Source organism: Herpailurus yagouaroundi, unplaced genomic scaffold, assembly GCF_014898765.1.
Source record: "Herpailurus yagouaroundi ecotype Mexico unplaced genomic scaffold, PumYag 182, whole genome shotgun sequence".
Classification (NCBI taxonomy): domain Eukaryota; kingdom Metazoa; phylum Chordata; class Mammalia; order Carnivora; family Felidae; genus Herpailurus; species Herpailurus yagouaroundi.
Window position 1 is genome coordinate 39,468,320 of NW_024412413.1, and position 20,485 is coordinate 39,488,804.

Sequence of the window (20,485 nt, forward strand, 5' to 3'; positions counted from 1 at the left end):
GCAGGGAGTGAAGGTAAGGAGTAGCTAGGCAGATGTTGAGTGATGACAAACTGGTATTGGCTAGGTAAAGGACTAATGGAGGATGAAAAGGGGTTTTACCAGAGAGAGAGGCAGATAAAGCAGCAGCAGTACTGATAGGATTGACATGGTCTTATTGAAGAAAATCTCAACTTTCCTAATGCCTTTCATGGATATAGTAACTTTCATCTTGGAACCTACAGCACTTATCCATATTCATGGTTTGTAATTGTGTGATGCTAAGTAGAAACTTTTTTTCATTCTCATGGAGTTATATAGCTTTTCTTTCTTTTCCCTAAGAGCTATGCTAGGATTGCTTACCTGATTTTCTTTTATAAGATTTTTTTTAAGTTTAATTATTTATTTTTGAGAGAGAGAGACAGACAGATAGAGACCATGAGCAGGGGAAGGGCAGAGAGAGAGGGAGACAGAATCCCAAGCAGGTGCTGCACTGTCAGCACAGAGCCTGATGTGGGGCTTGAACCCACGGAACTTTGAGATCATGACCTGAGCCAAAATCAGAAGTCCAGTGCTTAACCTACTGAGCCACCCAGGTGCCCCTTACTTGATTTTCTTTTAAATGCAAAGGACAATTGGAATGCTTTTAGAGCCACATTTGTATGATTTATTGTAATGCATATAGTTAAATTTATTTGGCTGTTTAAAATTTACATTTCATTTTAGTTCTGTTGTATTTTTTTTCTCATTCTAATTCATATGAAGAGAATGTTGCCCTATTCCCTAGTGTTAGAGCTTTATAGAGAAGTATTTATACTTAGCAAAAATTCATTGAAAAACCAGAACACCTAAGGAATTTATGTAGATTCTTCATATTAAGATTAGATGAGCATATGTTATATACACTTCAGCATTTGGATAGAAGAGAATAGTAAAATTTGGGGGGAGGGATTCTGAAAATTAAAGGAACTAGCATTTTTTAATGGATTTTGTGAACTATTCAATATTGTTTGGAGATGAATTGTTTCATTCTTTGTAAGACTCATCGCTTTTGAAAGAGAACAGATGTGAAAAAAAAGAAAGGAATGTGAAGCAGTATGCAGCTGAACTCTTCCAAGAACTAGATAGTATACCACACAATTTATTCTGTCAAAATATCAAAGTCTGAAAATTTGGCTTAAGCATTAATTTTTATCAAAAATTAATTTTAACAAATTTTAATATGTTTGAATCAAAAAAATTTTAATTGTATTTTGCTTTGGTATGCATAGTTCTAGATAAATAATAGTTGTGAATGATGATTATCTGTTGCGCTTAGGTATACCCTACCAACTGTCCAAGGATTTTTATTAATGTAAGTAAAAAGTTCTTTGGAATATGCTGTTTTCCATATATTGGAAGCATTTAAAAATACATTAATAAAATTTTTATTAATCCATGAAATGGATCTGTTTTAGTTATTTCATTCTATCAACTTACTAAATTTTTATTTTATTAAAAAATTCTTTTAATGTTTACTTTTGAGAGAGAGACACAGAGGGCAAGTGGGGGAGGGGCAGAGAGAGAGGGAGACACAGAATGTGAAGCAGGCTCCAGGCTCCGAACTGTCAGCACAGAGCCTGATGTAGGGCTCGAACCCATGAACCTCAAGATCAAGACCTGAGCCAAAGTTGGATGCTCAACTGACTAGGCCATCCAGGCACCCCTCTATAAATTAAAAAAAATTTTTTTTACTAAATTTTTGATATATTAAAAACTTTTGGCTTGGACTGTATGCTGTCATCATCAGGGTCGGTGCTGTTCTCTGCTCCTGCATGGTGGCAGCAGCTGTAGCTGCCCTTCCCAGCCCTGGAGGCCTCCTGTACCCTGCTGTGGGCCCCTGGGCCCCTGGGCCCCCTGGTCCTCTGGCCTTGCTGCCTTAGCTGCTACTCCCATGGGTCACAGGGGACAGATAAGGAGTTTGATGCTTGCTGGGTGACATACTTCATCAAGCCCGATATTGATGCCTGGGAATTGTGTAAAGGGATGAACTTGCTTGTTGGCTGTGATCTGGTTCCAGAACCCAAAGTCATTGATGCTGCTTTGCTGACATGCAGGTGGTTAAATTTTTGCTATTGCAGTTTGCATCCTGCAGATTGTTAAGGACAAAGCAGGACCTCATAAGGAAATCTACCTCTGTGTCATCCAGAAACTTAGGCTAACTTTAAATGAACTGGGAATCTCCACTCCAGAGGAATTAGGCAAAGTGTAAACCTCATGGATAGGCTTCTCAGCAATGCTCACGATGCTACTTGAGTGTAAACAATCACCTGGAGATACTGATGATAAAGTTTTACCTTATTTGAACACGTTTTCCTTTATTGAATACCAAACCATGTAGTGGTAACTTGGACTTTAATAAAAGGAAAGACTTTGAACCGAAGGAAAAAAAAAAAAAAAAAACGAAAACCAAAAAACCTTTGATCTGTGGTAACAAATTTTAGTAGTGGGAAATTACTGCCTTAAGATTCCCAGCCCAGGTTTATTTGCATATATATCACTCTAAGGTTAGTCTTTCAAAACTAGTATGCCTCTCATTTGTTTAAGAAATTAAATGATTGGTGGGTTACTTTGTATTTTAGACTTTAAGCCTCAGTTTTTTAGTCTCAGTGTCCTTTGTAATTTGGTTCAGTCTAGTCTTGTCTTTCCACTGTGCACCCATTTAGTTCAGCAGACGTTGAATACATTCTGTATATGCCATATTTTGTTATAAAAGTGTGATACCCTGTTGTAATGCTGCTATTGTGATAGTGCAGTCTATTGCCTCAAGCAGAGACTTAGAGCTATAAAAACAGTACTGTGGCTTTCAGACTTTCTTTTGGACTGATAAAAGTGTGCTTTATTAATGACTCAAGTAGCATGAATAGTTTTGCTGTTAGTGATATTTTCTGAAATGTCAAGCAATTTTTTCATAAGGTTACTAGCAAAATACCATTTACAAGGTATAGTTGTTTTCCTGGAAAAATCTATGTATATTTTAAAACCCAGCATCCCCCCCCCATTGTTTTTTAGAGGTAAAATATGTTTAAGCCTAGATCATTATAGATTTTTCACCTTCATGACTGTTCAGTATTACATTCTGTAGTTGAATGGGATGTAGGTCAGTTTTTTCTTGGACTAACTTTTCACGTTGCAAGATATTCATTCCATGCTCCTGATCCATAAACCAATAGCTTCCCTTAGTCATCAATACGACCAAAAATGCCTTCAGAAAATTCTAGGCCTTGTAGGGAGTGATATTGACTAAATGAGAATCACTGGGCTAGATAGAGCTTCATGGTCAAAGGAGAGACTTGCTCCAGAATGGTGGTCAGAGAAAGCACTAACCCTACCACCAGGACTGAAGATAATGAGAGAAATTAAAAAACAAATAGCTTTAAGTTGAGACAGCTATAGGGGGAAGGGCTTTTACTGAGAGCCAGCTAGATTTCATTCTGCAGCTGAGGAGAGCAGTTCATGAATCTACAGGAATTCAGAGGATACAGTGTAATGATTAGGAAGGAGAGGAGGAATACATGATTGACTTAGATTATGGAATGTACAAAGCAAGATGGGAATGAGAGTCTGTACAGTGCTGGATGAGACCTGGGGGAAGCTTGGTCTGTTTCAGTGACTGAAGTAGATGTGGGAATGCGACCTGATAGAATTCCTCCAGAAAGTCCCTTTAAAATTAAAAATTAACACACACACACACACACACACACACACACACAACTACAGGGTAGATAAACACTTCTACAGCTGTCATCCAGCTATGGCTATCGTCAACTCATAGCCGCTCTTTTTTCCCTGCACCTCTAATTCTGTACTATATACTTATACTAAGTGAGCCAGTGTATTCATAGACAGTCTGAAACAAAAGCTTCATTAAAAACGTGTTCTCTGATATTTTCTGTTCTGTTCTTTTTCTTTTTTTTTTTTTTTTAATTTTTTTTTCAACGTTTATTTATTTTTGGGACAGAGAGAGACAGAGCATGAACGGGGGAGGGGCAGAGAGAGAGAGGGAGACACAGAATCGGAAACAGGCTCCAGGCTCTGAGCCGTCAGCCCAGAGCCCGACGCGGGGCTCGAACTCACGGACCGCGAGATCGTGACCTGGCTGAAGTCGGACGCTTAACCGACTGCGCCACCCAGGCGCCCCTGTTCTGTTCTTTTTCTTAATGAAAATTCTGGTTGTGAGGTGCTAAGTGAATTTTATGACTGATGAATAGGTTATTCTTGGTCAGAGTTCCAACTGACCCCTCAACCACTTTGTGTTTTTAAGCCTGTTATGTAATTCTGATCCTCACATTCCTCTTCTGTAAAATAGTACACACCTTCCTAAGGTTTTTGTGAGAATTTATGAAATATTACATGTTAGTGCTTAACAGTGCCCTGCACACCTAGAAAATAGTCAATAGTAGAAACTATTACTATTTTAAGTGACAGACCTGGGATTTGAATCTAGGTCTTTATGATTCCAAATTCTGAGTTCCTATCTTGTAATTTTCTTTAAAAAAAAAAATTTTTTTTTTTAAACGTTTATTTGTTTTTGAGACAGAGCATGAATGGGGGAGGGTCAGAGAGAGGGAAACACAGAATCCGAAACAGGCTCCAGGCTCTGAGCTGTCAGCCACAGAGCCCGACACAGGGCTCGAACTCACAGACTGTGAGATCATGACCTGAGCCGAAGTCGGCTGCTTAACCGACTGAGCCACTCAGGCGCCCTGTAATTTTCTTTTTAAATTTAAGTTTAATTTGTTTATTTTGAGAGAGAGAGAGAGAGACAGGGAGGGAGGAAGGAGCAGAGAGAGAGAGAATCCCAAGCAGGCTTCATGTTGTCAGTGCAGAGCCTGATGGGAGATGAGGGGCCTCGAACTGTGAGATAGATCAGGACCTGAGCCGAAACCAAGAGTCAGACGCTTAACCCACTGAGCCACCCAGGTCCCCTGGAATCTTTTTTTTTTTTTTTTTAAACAAAAGAAAATATCACTGCACCTGAAAAGGTTAAAAATAGATCCTTAATCTCATGAAACTCCTGAGACTTACTTTTACCATATATGCATTGTTCAAACAGTCTCTTAAATGATAATTTTAAAAAGTTTCCTTTAATAGGACATAGAGTAGGTCGGTATATTGGTATTAGTTCATATGTCCTTTGAGTTTCAAATTTATTGGTCTCTTCTCCTTTGTTTTCTCTTTTCCCTTCTGGCAGTTTATTAGTTGTAGAGACTGGCTGTTTGTCTTTTATAGCAGAGATCAGTAGAGGCTTGTTTCTGTATGATGGAGAGCTAAGAATGGTTTTGTGTTTTTAAAGGATTGTTAAAAAAAAAAAAGGTAACAGATCTTATGTAGCCCTAGAAGACTAAAATATTGCCTTATTTTTTCACAGTTTTCTGACTCCTGCTTAGAGTTTCCTATAGTTTGGATTTCATGATTGCATCTCCATGGTGGTTATCTGATGAGAGTTTATGTCCCCCCTCTATTTTCTGTAATTAGTAGTTGGATCTAGAAGCTTAATCAGATAAAAGGTTCAGTCTTTGTTTTTTAAACTCATTTCATTTGTTCAATATCTCCACTATGTTTTTAATGTTATATTTATTTGTCATTTATATATAATAATATGCTACTGTTTTAAGAATACAATTTGATGAATTTTGACAAATGTACAAATCTGAGTAAACCATCATGAGAATCATATAGAACATTTCCATCACTCCTTCTGCCCCTTTCTCATCAGCTCCTCCTTCTCACACCCAGCTCCTGGCAACCACTAATCTGTTTTCTGTCATTATGATTTTGCTTTCTCTGGAATTTTATATACATGGAATCATACAGTATATAGGCTTCATTTTCTGGTATCTTTCACTTAGCATCATGCTTTTGAGATTCCATTCATTTTGTTACTGAGTTAGTTTTCTGCTATATGGCTATACTACTATTTATCTGTTTACTAGTTGGTAGACTTTTGAACTATTTGTAATTTTTGGCTATTATGAAAAAAGTTGATTTTTTTTCATACAAGTTTTTGTGCACGTTTTGAGTGAACATGTTTTTATTCCTCTTGGTAAATAACTAGAATTGCTGGGTCATATGGTAAATGTATGTTTAAGTTTATAAGAAATTGTCAAACTGTTTTCTGTGTTTAGTTTTTACCAGCGATATAGGAGATATTCCTATTCCTATTCCTAGGATGTTTGAAATCCTCAGTAACGCTTGATATTATCAGTCTTTAATTTTAATCATTCTGATTAAAGTACAGAGTCTGCTTAGGATTCTCTGTCTCCCTTTCTTTCTGCCCCTCACCCATGTGCACACTTGCATGTACTCTCTCTCTTTCTTTCTCTCTAAAATATAAACAATAAAAAAAAATCCTGATTTCCTTTTTACTTGGTTACTTTTGTCAGATTTGTAGCGATAATCTGAATAATTTTTTAGGACATATATAGAATTTTAAAGTTAGTAATGTGTTGTTAGGAATGAAAATCATATCTTTGTTTTGCTCAGGGGTTTTACTTGCTGAAGTATTAGTGCTATAAAATGCAGCTTTTGGAAAAGCAAAGAACTTGATGACAATCAGTGATGCTTATTATTTGTGTTTCAAACTGTCATTTCATAAAATTTGACTTTTTTGGTTTCAATTTAAAATAATTGTTAACCTAGTTCTAATGCATTTCTGTTTTGTAATCTGTGTAAAAGGAGAGAGTAATGTTTACATGATTACATTCATCTAGAAATGAGAGCTGGGAAGAGAGATAAGGAATTCAGTTCCACAGTATTGGTATAAATATAATATAAAATCAGTGTCTTTTTCTTCTTCTCTTTTTCTCTCAGATAAAAAGCTTGTACTTAGTAGAAAGAAACTTTAAAAAATGTTTACGGTTCTTTTTGGTTCTCTTTTGCTAGTACTTATTTAAAAATTACTGTTGGAGGGGGAGGGGTGCCTGGGCAGCCTATTTGGTTAAGTGTCTGACTGTTGATTTCGGCTCAGGTCCTGATCTCGCAATTTGTGAGCTTGAGCCCTGCATGGGTTCTGCGCTGACAGTGCAGAGCCTCTTTGAGATTCTCTTTCTCCCTTTCTCTGTCCCTCCTCTGCTTGTTCTTTCTCTCTTCCTCCCTCTCTCTCTCTCTCTCTCTCTCAAAAATAAGTAAACTTAAAAAAAATTTTTTTATGTAACTGTTGGGCTGTTGTGTTTTCATATTCATTGTCTTCCATGTACATTTTAATTTCCTCCTTAATTTATTGGTTAACCCGTTCTTTTAGGATGTTCTTTAATCTCCAAGTATTCATGGTCTTCCTGAATTTTTTCTTGTGGTTAATTTCGAGTTTCATAGTGTTGTGGTCTGAAAATATGCAGGGTATGATCTTGATCTTGTTGAGGTCTGATTTGTGTTGCAGTCTGCGATCTATTCTGGATAATGAATGTTAAATGTGTACTCAAGAAGAATGTGTATTCTGCTGCATTAGGATGAAATGTTCTGAACATACCTATTAAGTCCATCCAGTCCAGTGTGTCATTCAAAGCCATTGTTTCCTTGTTGGTTTTCTGCTTACATGATCTGTCCATTGTTGTAAGTGGGGTGTTGAAGGTCCCCTACTATTATGGTATTATTATCAATGAGTTTCTTTTATGTTTGTGATGAATTGATGTATATATTTGGGTGCTTTCACATTGTGAATTTTTTTTTTTATCACTGTAACAAGAGATAAAGAAGGGCATTACATCATAATTAAGGGGTTAGATCTTGGTGGATAAACCCCTTAATTATGATGTAATGCCCTTCTTTATCTCTTGTTACAGTCTTTATTTTAAAATTTAGTTTGTCTGATAGGAGTATGGCTACTACAGCTTTCTTTTGGCAACCACTAGCATGGTAGACAGTTCTTCCTCCCCTTACTTTCAATCTGCAGGTGTCTTTAGGTCTAAAATGGGTCTCTAGTAACCAGCATATAGATGGATCCTGTTTTATTATACATTCTGATACCCTATGTCTTTTGATTGAAGCATTTAATCCATTGACATTTAGAGTGAGTACTGAAAGATATAAACTTAGTGGCATTGTGTTGCCTGTAAAGTTGGTGTTGCTGGTGATATTCTCTGGTCCTTTCTAGTCTTTGTTTCTTTTGGTCTTTTTTGTTTTGTTTTGTGTTTCCTCCACTCAAAGGGTCCCTCTTAGAACTTCTTGTGGGGCTAGTTTAATGGTCACGAACTCCTTTAGTTTTTGTTTGGGAACCTCTTTCTCCTTCTATTTTGAATGACAACCTTGCTGAATGAATAATTCTTGGCTGCATATTTTTCCAGTTCAACACATTGTATATATCCTGCCACTCCTTTCTGGCCTGCCAAGTTTCTGTGGATAGGTCTGCTGCAAACTAGATCTGTCTTCCCTTATAGGTTAGGGACTTTTTTTTTCCTTTGCTGCTTTCATAATTCTTTCCTTGTCTGTGTATTTTATGAATTTGATTATGATGTGCCTTGGTGATGGTCAGTTTTTGTTGAATCTAATGGTAGTTCTCTGTGCTTCTTGGATTTTGATGTCTGTGTCCTTCCCCAAATTAGGAAAGTTTTCCACTATAATTTGCTCACATAAACCTTCTGCCCTTCTTCTCTCTCTTCATCTTCTGGGACTGCTATGATTTGGATGTTATTCTTTTTTAATAAGTCATTGATTTCTCTAAGTCTTGTATTGTGATTTTATTGCCTTTGTTTACCTGTTTTTCTGCTTCATTATTACCCAAAATTTTGTCTTCTATATCGCAGATTCGCTGCTCTGCTTTGTCCATCCTTGTTGTCGTGGCATTTGAGATGCAGCAAAGGCAGTCATAAGAGGGAAGAAAATAGCAATCCAGGCCTTCCTAAAGAAGGAAGAAAGGTCTCAAATACACAACCCAACCTTATACCTAAAAGAGCTGGAAAAAGAACAGAAAATAAAGTCCAAAACCAGCAGAAAAAGGGAAATAATAAAGATTAGAGCAGAAATCAGTGATAGTGAAATCAAAAAACCAGTAGAACAGATCAATGACCAGGAGCTGGTTCTTTGAAAAAAATAACAAAATTGATACACCCCCTAGCGAGACTGATCAAAAAGAAAAACGAAAAGGGCCCAAATAAAATCATGAATTAAAGAGGAGAGAGCACAACCAAACTGCAGAAATGCTAACAATAATAAGAGAATATTATGAGCAATTATATGCCAGCAAATTGGGCAATCTGAATGAAATGGACAAATTTCTAGAAACATATAAACTACTAAAACTGAAACAGGAAGAAATAGAAGATTTGAACAGACGCATAACCAATAAAGAAATTGAATCAGTAATCAAAAATCTCCCAACAAACAAGAGTCCAGGGCCAGATGGCTTTCCAGGGGAATTCTACCAAACATTTAAAGAAGAGTTAACTCCTGTTCTTTTGAAGCCATTCCAAAAAATAGAAATGGAGAGAAAACTTCCAAACTCATTCTGTGAGGCCAGCATTACTTTGATTCCAAAACCAGACAAAGACCCGACTAAAAAGGAGAACTACACAGCAGTTTCCCTGATGAACATGAATGCAAAACTTCTCAACAAGATACTAGCCAACCAGATTCAACAATACATTAAAAGAATTATTCACCATGATCAAGTGGGATTTATTCTTGGGACACAGGGCTTGTTCAGTATCTACAAATCAATCAATGTGATGCATCACATTATAAAAGAAGGATAAGAACCACATGATCCTCTCAATAGATGCTGAAAAAGCGTTTGACAAAATACAGCATCCTTTCTTGATAAAAACCCTCAAGAAAGTAGATATAGAAACATCATACCTCAAGATCATGAAAGACCTGCCACTAATATCCTCAATGGGGAAAAACTGAGTGCTTTCCCCTAAGGTCAGGAATACAACAAGGATGTCCACTCTCACCACTGTTACCCAACATAGTGTTGGAAGTCCTAGCCTCAGCAATCAGACAACACAAAGAAATAAAAGTCATCCAGATCGGCAAGGAGGAAGTCAAACTTTCACTCTTCACAAATGAAGTGATGCTGTATATGGAAGATCCAAAAGACTGCTAGAACTGATACATGAATTCAGCAATGTCGCAGGATATAAAATAAATGCACAGAAATTCATTACATTTCTATACACCAGTTATGAAGCAGCAGAAAGAGAAATCAAGGACTCGATCCCATTTACAATTGCAATCAAAACCATAAAATACCTAGGAAGAAACCTAACCAAAGAGGTGAAAAATCTGTATACTGAAAACTGTAGGTAAAAAACAGATGAACAAAGGAAGGGAAGCAAAAACAATGTAAAAACAAAGGAGACAAACCATAAGACACTCTTGAATACAGAGAACAACCTGAGGGTTGCTGGAGGGGTGTTGGATGGGGAAGAGCTAAATGGTTGAGGGGCGTTAAGGAGGACACTTGTTGGGATGAGCAGTGGGTGTTATATGTAAGCAGTGAATCACTAAATTCTATTCCTGAAGTCATTATTATACTGTATGTTAACTAACTTTGATTTAGATTTAAGAAAACAATAAAAAAAAGAAGAAGAAAAAACATTTCAGATAAAAAAAAAATAACTGTCAGGATTCCTGGCTGGCTCAGTAGATGGAGCATATGACTCTTGATCTTGGGGTTGTGAGTTTGAGCCCCATGTTGGATGTAGAGAATACTTAAAAATAAAAAATCTTAAAACATAATTCTGTCTCTCTTAAGGATATCAGTTGGCTGTGCACTTTGAGAAATACTAATGTTTGCAAGAAATAGAAGTAGAAAATGTCTTAACCCACCTTGGTCCATTAACTCAGTTCTTTTTTACTTTCATTCTTATTTCTCACCATTTCTAGCAAAGTGTTCTTCCAGGTGTATTTATCCCAGTTATGTAAGATAGCTTAAAGAATTTTTAGGATGCTTGTTGCCAAAAGAACTGTATTGGTTGCTACAAGAACCTTGGAGGGAAGTTGTGATTCATCAAGTAATCACTTTTCTAAAAGCTGCCTAGAATGTAAGATGCACACGCTCTCCACAGAGATAGTATGTGTGATGAGTAGGTTCCCAGGTCAGTAGGTGACAGCATTGCCATGAGAAAGAATGTTCAGTTTTAAGTTGGGGTACCATTGCCCATCCCCCTAATTTGTCTCATCCTGTGAACTCATTCATTCATTTAACATTTGCTGATTTTTTTTCTTCTTTTTAATTTGCTAGCAAGGGAGTCTACATTTATTGATGTAGTGGAAGGAGGGAAGGTGGTTAGTATCGAGAGACTGGATCTCAGCAAATGAAAACAAGGAGAAATAAAATATTATCCCTGTGCCCAGGGAGTTCATGGCTACTTGCTTCAACTTTTACTTTCTATCTACGCTACTCTAGGATATAAGAGTTCTAGCTTTTTGTGACTGACATTCGATCTTATGGTAAGGCATTTTTGCAGTCCAGGTACTGGAGAATGAGTGATGTTTGCTTTCCTAGAGTAGAAGGCTAGAGATAAGACCACTCTTTATTTTTCCCAGATCTTATTCTTTTGCCTGTCAGCCCGCACTCCATTAAATGATTGATCTCTTGTCTCAGTATCGAAGAATTCTTTTACTGTATTCTTTTTTCCTAAGGGCCTCAATTGTACAGTTATTGTGAATTTATACATTTTAATGTTAACGAGTGAATGTTCTGTCATAACTCTTTTCAGAAAAGTAAGTTTTCTGGATGCATTGTGTATTTATTTATCCAGATGACCCACTCTACTTTCCAAATAAATTTCCTTAAGATATTGATTGGAATTTTTATTCAACTTACAAATTGATTTACAGATTATTGATATCTTCACAATATTAGGTTTTTCTCCATTTAAGAATAGGTTTTAGTTTATATTTCTCAGCAAAGTTTTATAGTTCTGTTTCATAAAGGTTATTGTTTTTTATACTTATTATTATAAAATTATACAACTGACTATTGTATAATTTTACTTTGGGAAGCTGTTTTTTCATACTTACATAAAAACCATCGTAACAAGCTCTAATAATTCTATAATATTTTTATGTATTATCTCAATGAAGTTATATGATCTGAGGTAAAGGGATTTTGCTTTCTTTCTAAAGTTGAAATTGTTTATTACCTAGTTTAATCAGATAGCACTCCCAGAGTGATGTTAACAGCTATCTTGATAGTGGAATGAATATGAATGTTTTAAGTCTGATTTTGCTTTTAAATTTTGTGGATATTTTGCCATTAAATATGACACTATCTATTGGTCTGAAAAAGTTTTTTAGAGAGTTCTAAGAGAGATTATTTTTCTAATCAGGACTAATTTCTTCAACCTGGGTACCCTTTACAAGATTTCTTTTGTTGTTTCTGTTGTCCTGCTAGGATACATTATTTTTCATAGGATCAAATTGCCTACATTGTTGTCTACTCCACTTTTGACCCCTGTTAATTTCCACTTTGAACAGCTGTATACAGGTTCTGTTCCCAAAATAAGTTTCTTTTATTTGTTTGTTAGAGAATCTTCAAAAAAATTTTTTTTGACATTTATTTATTTTAGAGAGAGAGAAAGAGTGTGAGTGGGGAAGGGGCAGAGAGGGAGACACAGAATGTGAAGCAGGCTTCAGACTCTGAGCTGTCAGCACAGATCCCGATATGGGGCTCCAACTCATGAACCGCGAGATAATGACCTGAGTGGAAGTTGGATACTTAATCGACTGAGCCACCCAGGCACTCCTAGAGAGAGAGAGATTTTTTTTTAAAATATAATTTATTGTCAAGTTAGGTAGCATACAGTGTATACACTGTGCTTGTTCTTGGCTTCAGGAGTAGATTCCCATGAATCATCACTTACATATAGCATCCAGTGCTCATCCCAACAAGTGCCCTCCTCAATGCCCATCACCCATTTTCCTCTTTCCCCACCCCCCCCCCATCAACATTCCTCTATCTTTAAGAGTCTCTTATGGGTTTGCCTCCCTCTCTGTTTGAAACTGTTTTCTCCCCCCTTCCCTTCCCCCATGGTCTTCTGTTACATTTCTCAAGTTCAACATATGAGTGAAAACATGATAGGTCTTTCTCTGACTGACTTATTTCACTTAGCATAATACCTCCAGTTCTATCCACGTTGTTGCAAATGGCAGGATTTCATTCTTTCTCATTGCCAACTAGTATTCCATTGTATACATAAATCACATCTTTTTTTTTTTTTTAAGTTACTTTTAAGTGTTTCTTTATTTTTGAGAGAGAGGGAGACACAGAATCCGAAGCATGTTCCAGGCTCTGAGCTATCAGCACAGAGCTTGATGCAGGGCTGGAACTCACAGGCTGTGAGTTCATGACCTAAGCCGAAGACAGACACCCAACCGACTGAGCCACCCATGTGCCCCTAAACCACATCTTTATCCATTCATCAGTTGATGGACATTTGGGCTCTTTTCATAATTTGGCTATTGTTGGAAGCACTGCTGTAAACATTGGGGTACATGTGCCCCTATGAATCAGCACTCCTGTATCCTTTGGATAAATTCTTAGTAGTACTATTGTTGGGTCATAGGGTAATTCTATTTTTAATCTTTGAAGAACCTTCAAACTGTTTTCCAGATTGGGTACACCATTTTGCATTCCCACCAACAGCGCCGGAGGGTTCCCATTTCTCCACATCCTGACCAATTCTGTTTCCGGAGTTGTTAATTTTAGCCACTCTGGCTGGTGTGAGGTGGTATCTCAGTGTGGTTTTGATTTGTGTTTCCCTGATGATGAATGATGTTGAGCATCTTTTCTGCTGCAGCTGAGGTCAAAGAAATCGTTGCCTGTTTTCTGTAGGGTTTTGATGGTTTCCTGTGTCACATTTAGGTCTTTCATCCATTTTGAGTTTATTTTTGTGTATGCTGTAAGAAAGTGGTCCAGTTTCATTCTTCTGCATGTTGCTGTGATTCAGTTCTCCCAGCACCATTTACTAAACAGACTGTCTTTTTTCCAGTGGATATTCTTTCCTGCTTTGTTAAAGATTAGTTGGCTATGTATTTGTGAGTCCAGTTCTGGGTTCTCTATTCTATTCCATTGGTCTTTGTATCTGTTTTTGTGCCAATACCATATTGTCTTGATGATTATAGCTTTGTAATACAGCTTGAAGTCCGGGATTGTGATGCCTCCAGCTTTGGTTTTCTTTTTCAATATTACTTTGGCTCTTCAGGGTCTTTTGTAGTTCCATACAAATTTTAGGATTGTTTGTTCTAGCTCTGAGAAGAATGCTGGTGCAATTTTGATTGGGATTGCTTTGAATGTCTAGATTGATTTGGGTGGTATTGGCATTTTAACAATATTTGTTCTTCCAATCCATGAGCGTGGAATGTTTTTCCATTTCTTTGTGTCGTCTTCAATTTCTTTCATAATTTTTCTATAGTTTTCAGCATACTTATGTTTTACATCTTTGGTTAGGTATATTCCTAGGTATTTTCTGCTTCTTGGTGCAGTTGTAAATGGGATTGATTTCTTAATTTCTCTTTCTGTTGCTTCATTATCGGTGTATAGAAATGCAGCTGATTTCTGTATCAATCTGGTTTTGTATCTGTGACTTTGCTGAATTCATGTATCAGTTCTAGCAGCTTTTTGGTGGCGTCTTTTGGGTTTTCCATGTAGAGTATCATGTTTTCTGCAAAACGTGAAAGTTTGAGTTCTTCTCTGCCAGTTTGGATGCCTTTATTTCATTCTGTTGTCTAATTGTTGAGGCTAGAACTTCTAACCCTGTGTCAAAGAACAGTGGTGAGAGTGGACATCCCTGTTGTGTTCCTGATCTCGGGGGGATCCTCTCAGTTTTTCCCCATTGAGGATGATACTAGCTGTTGACTTTCTATATATGACCTTTTTGATGTTAAGTTGTGTTCCTTCTATCCCGACTTTCTTGAGTGTTTTTATTAAGAATGGGTGCTATATTTTGTCCAGTGATTTTTTTTTCTCAGCATCTATTGACAGGATCATATGGTTCTTACCCTTTTTTCTACTAATGTGATGTATGACATTGTTTGATTTACAAATATTGAACCAGCCCTGCAGTCCAGGAATGAACTTCAATTGATCATGGTCAACAATTCTTTTTATGTGCTGTTGAATTTGATTTGTTAATATCTTGTTGAGAATTTTTGCACCCATATTCATCAGAGATATTGGCCTATAATTCTCCTTTTTAGTGGGGTCTCTGTCTGGTTTGGGAAATCAAGGTAATACTGGCTTCATGGAATGAGTATGGAACCTTTCCTTCTGTTTCTATTTTTGGAACATCTTGAGAAGGATATGTATTGACTCTGCTTTATGTGTCTGGTAGAATTCCCCTGGGAAACCATGTGGCCCAGGACTTTTATTTGTTGGGAGATTTTTGATAACTCATTCAATTCAATGGGTCTGGTCAAATTTTCTATTTCTTCCCCTTTGAGTGTTGGTAGTGTGTGGTCGTCTAGGAATTTGTCCATTTCTTCCAGGTTGTACAGTTCTTTGGCATATAATTTTTTATAGTATTCTCTAATAATTGTGTGTATTTCTGTGGTGGTGTTTGAGATCACCTCTTTCGTGATTTTATCTATTTGGATTCTCTCTCTTTTCTACATTGTGAGAAGTCTGGCTAGGGGTTTATCAATTTTGTTTATTTTTTCAAAAAACCAGCTGTTAGATTCATTGATCTGTTCTCATGTTATTGTTTTTGTTTTTGATTCTATATTGTTTATTTCTGCTATAATTCTTATTTATAATTCTTATTTATATATATTTATATTTTATAAATATAATTTATAATTCTGCTATAATTATTATTTATAATTATAGTATAATTCTGCTATAATTATTTTTTATATAATTTTATTTTTTTATATAATTTTATATAATTTTTTATATAATTTTATTATATATTATTATCTGCTATAATTTATAATTCTGCTATAATTATTATTTATAATTATAGTATAATTCTGCTATAATTATTATTTCTCTTCTGCTGGCTTTGGGTTTGTTTGCTGTTTTGCTTCTAGTTACTTTAGGTGTGAGGTTGGGTTTTGTGTTTGGGATTTTTCTTATTTCTTGAGATAGGCCTGGTTTGCAATGTATTTTCCTCTTATGACTGCCTTTGCTGCATCCCAAAGGGTTTCAACTGTCATGTTTTCACTTTTATTTGTCTCCATGTATTTTTAAATTTCTTCTTTAATTGCCTGGTTGACCCATTCATTCTTTAGTAGGATGTTTTTTAACCTGCATGCATTTGGAGGCTTTCCAATTTTTTTCTCTTTCCAATTTTTTTCAAGTTCATAGCATTGTGATCTGAAAATATACATGGTATGATCTCATTTGTTTCATATTTATTAAGGGCTGTTTTGTGACCCAGTATGTGATCTATCTTGGTGAATGGTCTAGGTGCACTTGTGAAGAATGTGTATTCTGCTGCTTTTGGATGAAAAGTTGTGAATATATCTGTCAAGTCCTTCTGGTCCAGTGTATCATTTAAGGCCATTGTGTCTTTATTGATTTTCTGTTTAGATGATCTGTCCATTGTTGTAAGTGGAGTACTAAAGTCCCCTGCAATTACTGTATTTTTATCAATAAGATTGCTTATGTTTGTGTTAATTGTTTTATATACTTGGGTAGCCCCACGTTGGGAGCATAAACATGGTTAGCTCTTCTTGATGGATAGACCACATAATTATGATACAATTACCTTCTTCATCTCTTGTTACAGCCTTTAGTTTAAAATCTAGTTTGTCTGATATCAGTATGGCTACTCCAGCCTTCTTTGACTTCCAGTAGCATGATAGATGGTTCTCCATCTCCCTACTTTCAATCTGAAGGTGTCCTCAGGTCTAAAATGAGGTTCTTGTAGACAGCATGTAGATGAATATTGTTTTTTATCCATTCTGACACCCTGTGTCTTTTGATTGGAGGATTTAGCTCATTTACATTTATAGTTATTATTGAAAGATACAGATTTAGTGTCATTGTGTTACCTGTAGGTTTCATGCTTGTGATGTCTCTGGTCGTTTGTAGTCTTTGTAGCATTCCACTCATAGAGTCCCCCTTAGGATCTCTTGCAGGGCTGGTTTAGTGGTCATGAACTCCTTCAGCTTTTGTTTGGGAAAGTCTCTTCTCTCTCCTTGTGTTCTGAATGACAGCCTTGCTGGATAAAGGATTTTTGGCTGCATATTTTTCCTCTTCAGCACATTGACTATTTCCTGCCACTGTCTTCTGGCCTGCCAATTTTCACTGGACAGGTCTGGAACTACCCTTATGTGTCTACCCTTGTGTGTTAAGGCCCATTTGTCCCTAGCTGCTTTTATAATTCTCTTTATCTTTGTATTTTGCCAGTTTCACCGTCATAGCCATGGTGAAGACCTATTCTTGTTGAATCTGAAGGGAGTGTTCTGTGCCTCCTGGATTTGGATGTCTGCTTCCTTCCCCAGATTATGGAAGTTCTGAGCTGTAATTTGTTTGAGTAAACCTTCTGCCCCTTTCTCTCTCTCTTTTTCTTCTGGAACTCTTATGATACGGATATTATTGTTTCATTGAATCACTGAGCTCTCTAATTCTCCCCATGGTCTAGTATTTTTTTTTTTAATCTCTCTTTTTCTGGGCTTCATCATTTTCCATAATTTTATCTTCTCTTTCACTTATTCTCCCCTCTGCTTCCTCCATCCTTGCTGTCATTGCATGTAGTTTATTTTGTACCTCATTTACAACAACCCCTAGTTCATTGTGACTATCTCTTAGTTCCTTGATCTCTGCAGCAATAGAGTCTCTACTTTTTAAAGCCTAGCTGTTAATCTTATGACTATTATTCTAAATTATTGATCAGATATATTGTTTATATCTGTTTTGAGCAATTACCTAGCTGTCATTTCTTCCTGGAATTTCTTTTGAGAATTCTGTTTCATCATTTTGGCTAGTTTTCTGTGCCTTATGTGTTTTAATAGCTTATTGTGTGTCCTGCACCTGCAAACACTATTATATTAAAAAAGGGTCATAAACCATCCAGGGCCTGGCCCTTTAGGAGGTGATTTTTGGAGTGTGTTGCATGCTCTTAGTTGTTGGAACTGGTTGCTTTATCTCCCTATTCATGATAGTGGTTTGGACCTACCACCAGCTGTGATTTGATTTGTTCATTGAAGTAACAACGAATTTTTTCCTGGAAAAAATTTAAAAAGGGGTGGTGGTGGTGGAAGAAACCTTATACCATATAAAGAGAGAAATGATAGGGGTGGGCAAAAAGAAAAGAGAAGAAAAAATTGACTAGGCAGGAATTAGAGAAAGTATACAACTTAATCCAGAGAGAGAGGAAAATGAAGAAGAAGGAGATACAGAAGAGGGGTAAAAAGAATAGATTAAAAACGTCCACTTAAACAAACCAATGACCAGAATATTCAGAATAGGGAAGGGATGAACTAAGAGGAAGAAAGGGAAGGAAATAAACCTATCTACATATCTAAAATAAGAATTAACCAAGAATCAATCAGAAAATGCAAAACTGCTGGACTGGTATCTGATTGTGCCTTGGAACCAGTGGTTGTGCTGGTCTAGAGGTGGGGCCCTCTGGTTCAGTCAGTGTGAATCTTGCGTCGATACATATGTAGCTATGAGGCATGGGGAGGCGTGGTTTGGTGTAGGCAGTCCTGCCTCCACTGGGGGCTGCAGTCCTGTTCCCTGAAGCCCCACTTTGTTGGTGATGGGGAGAAAAATGGCAACACCCCATTCTTTCTTTCCCTGACCAGGTGTCCCAGACCACACTGTTCAGGCCATTTTCACAGTGTTGTGCACGTGTGAGCGGGCTCTTCTGTCCTGCTCCAGTTTGCTGTGCTTTCCAGGTGCTCAGCTGGGATTCAAACCCCAATGTCTTAAAGGATCCTGCTCCGCAGGCCCTGGTTATGGGGTAGTGCCACTCCCCCCAGCCAGCCTACAAAGGGCCTCTGACTGGCTGGTGCCTGCATGGTCTTTTGTCCTTGGAGCTATCTACCTTCTTCCCACAGCACTCAGGGAGAGGATTTTTCTCTCTGTGCCTCTGACTTAGCTACGGAGCCCAGGGCTAGCTCCTGCCCACCCTCCCGTCCCCCGCCAGGTGTATGTACAGGGTGGCCGGCCCCAGTCTGGTAGAAGCCCCGCAACCCTGGATCGAGTTATAAATTGATTATTTCTCCATTTTTTTCTATTCCCCGGTCCGTGGTTTTTCTCTTGTCCAAATACACTTCCACAGCCTCTCTTTCTCTTCCTTTTGTCTCTCCACAGAAGGGGATCCCTCCCCTCCATGCCTACACTGCCCATTTTATCTCCCAATTTGCAATAACGCACCTATGGTCTGTCAGGTTGTCCCTGTGGGCCCCCTGGGGATGTTTCTGTCCTTCTTTCGCCAACATTCCTAGAATTCCAAGTCTTCTGGCCTCAATAGTGCTGTGTTTGATGGATGAGGGAACTTTGGATCCCTGTATTTCTCCTCTATTTTGATTCCTCTAGAGAGAGAGAATCTTAAGCAGGCTCCATATTCACCGTAGAGCCTCATGCAGGGCTCAATCCTGTGACCCTGGGATCATGACCTGAGCTGAAATCAAGAGTCGGACACTCAACTGACTTAGCCACCCATGTGCTACCCCCCCAAATCAGTTTTGATCATGTTTTACTTATATTCTGGGGAATTGTGGCAGTGTAACTTCTTTCTGTGTTATGTAGTGGAAAGTCTATACTTCTCAAGCTATTTATGTTCCTTGTGATCAGAGCATATGCCTTTTGAATCCTCACCTCTCTCAAGAACTATGAAGGGTCTGAGGTCTCACCCTGCGTGCAAGTTAACATTTAGCTTCCTGTAGTTTCATGGATCATGGCAGAACATACTAGTCTCCTGCGTCACACACACGCACAATCTTCCCACTGGTCTAAAAAGTCCATGTCTTGGTTATATCTTTTGTTATTCTCTGAAAAGAGGTAAATATCATTTGTTTACTTGTTGAATGAATGTAAGAAAAGAAGAAATGAATCTTACCTTTAGGCAAACCCTGTAACTGCTATTTGGAGTCTAGAGAAAAGGTGAGTTATCAGGGGTATGAATGTGGAGGTTGGAATTTTAAGCAGATAATTTAGTTTACAGGAATTAAATGTACATATTGCTGTATGCACAGATACTTCTTTAATGTTATCAAATGTGTCTTCACATACTGTCACAACATTCTGTTAATATTATATGGAAATAAAATGGAAACTATTCTTTCTTTCAGTGCTTAGATGAATATGAAGACGATGAAGCAGGGCAGAAAGAGCGGAAACGAGAAGACGCAATTACACAACAGAACACGATGCAGAATGAAGCTGCCAGCTTATTAGATCCAGGCAGTTCTTATCTGCTACAAGTGAGTATTTATTTAAATTTAATTAAAAAAAAATTATCTTGGGGCACCTGGGTGGCTCAGTTGGTTAAGCATCTGACTTTGGCTCAGGTCATGATCTCATGGCTTGTGGGTTCTAGCCCCGTGTTGGGCTCTGTGCTGACAGCATAGAGCC

At 37.4% G+C, this 20,485-nt stretch overlaps 1 protein-coding gene across 2 annotated transcripts in view; it reads left to right on the forward strand.

Annotated features, from left to right (window-relative positions):
* The window catches only part of PAWR (pro-apoptotic WT1 regulator), a 144,867-nt gene that overhangs the window by 69,854 nt on the left and 54,528 nt on the right, over positions 1 to 20,485 (forward strand). For both annotated transcript variants that reach the window (XR_005795410.1, XM_040491351.1), the window contains exon 3: positions 20,203 to 20,334. Coding sequence is in view for 1 of the 2 variants with exons in the window: in XM_040491351.1 (XP_040347285.1) it covers positions 20,203 to 20,334 (132 nt within the window). In the remaining variant the exon portion in view is untranslated. The remainder of the gene's footprint in view (positions 1 to 20,202; positions 20,335 to 20,485) is intronic.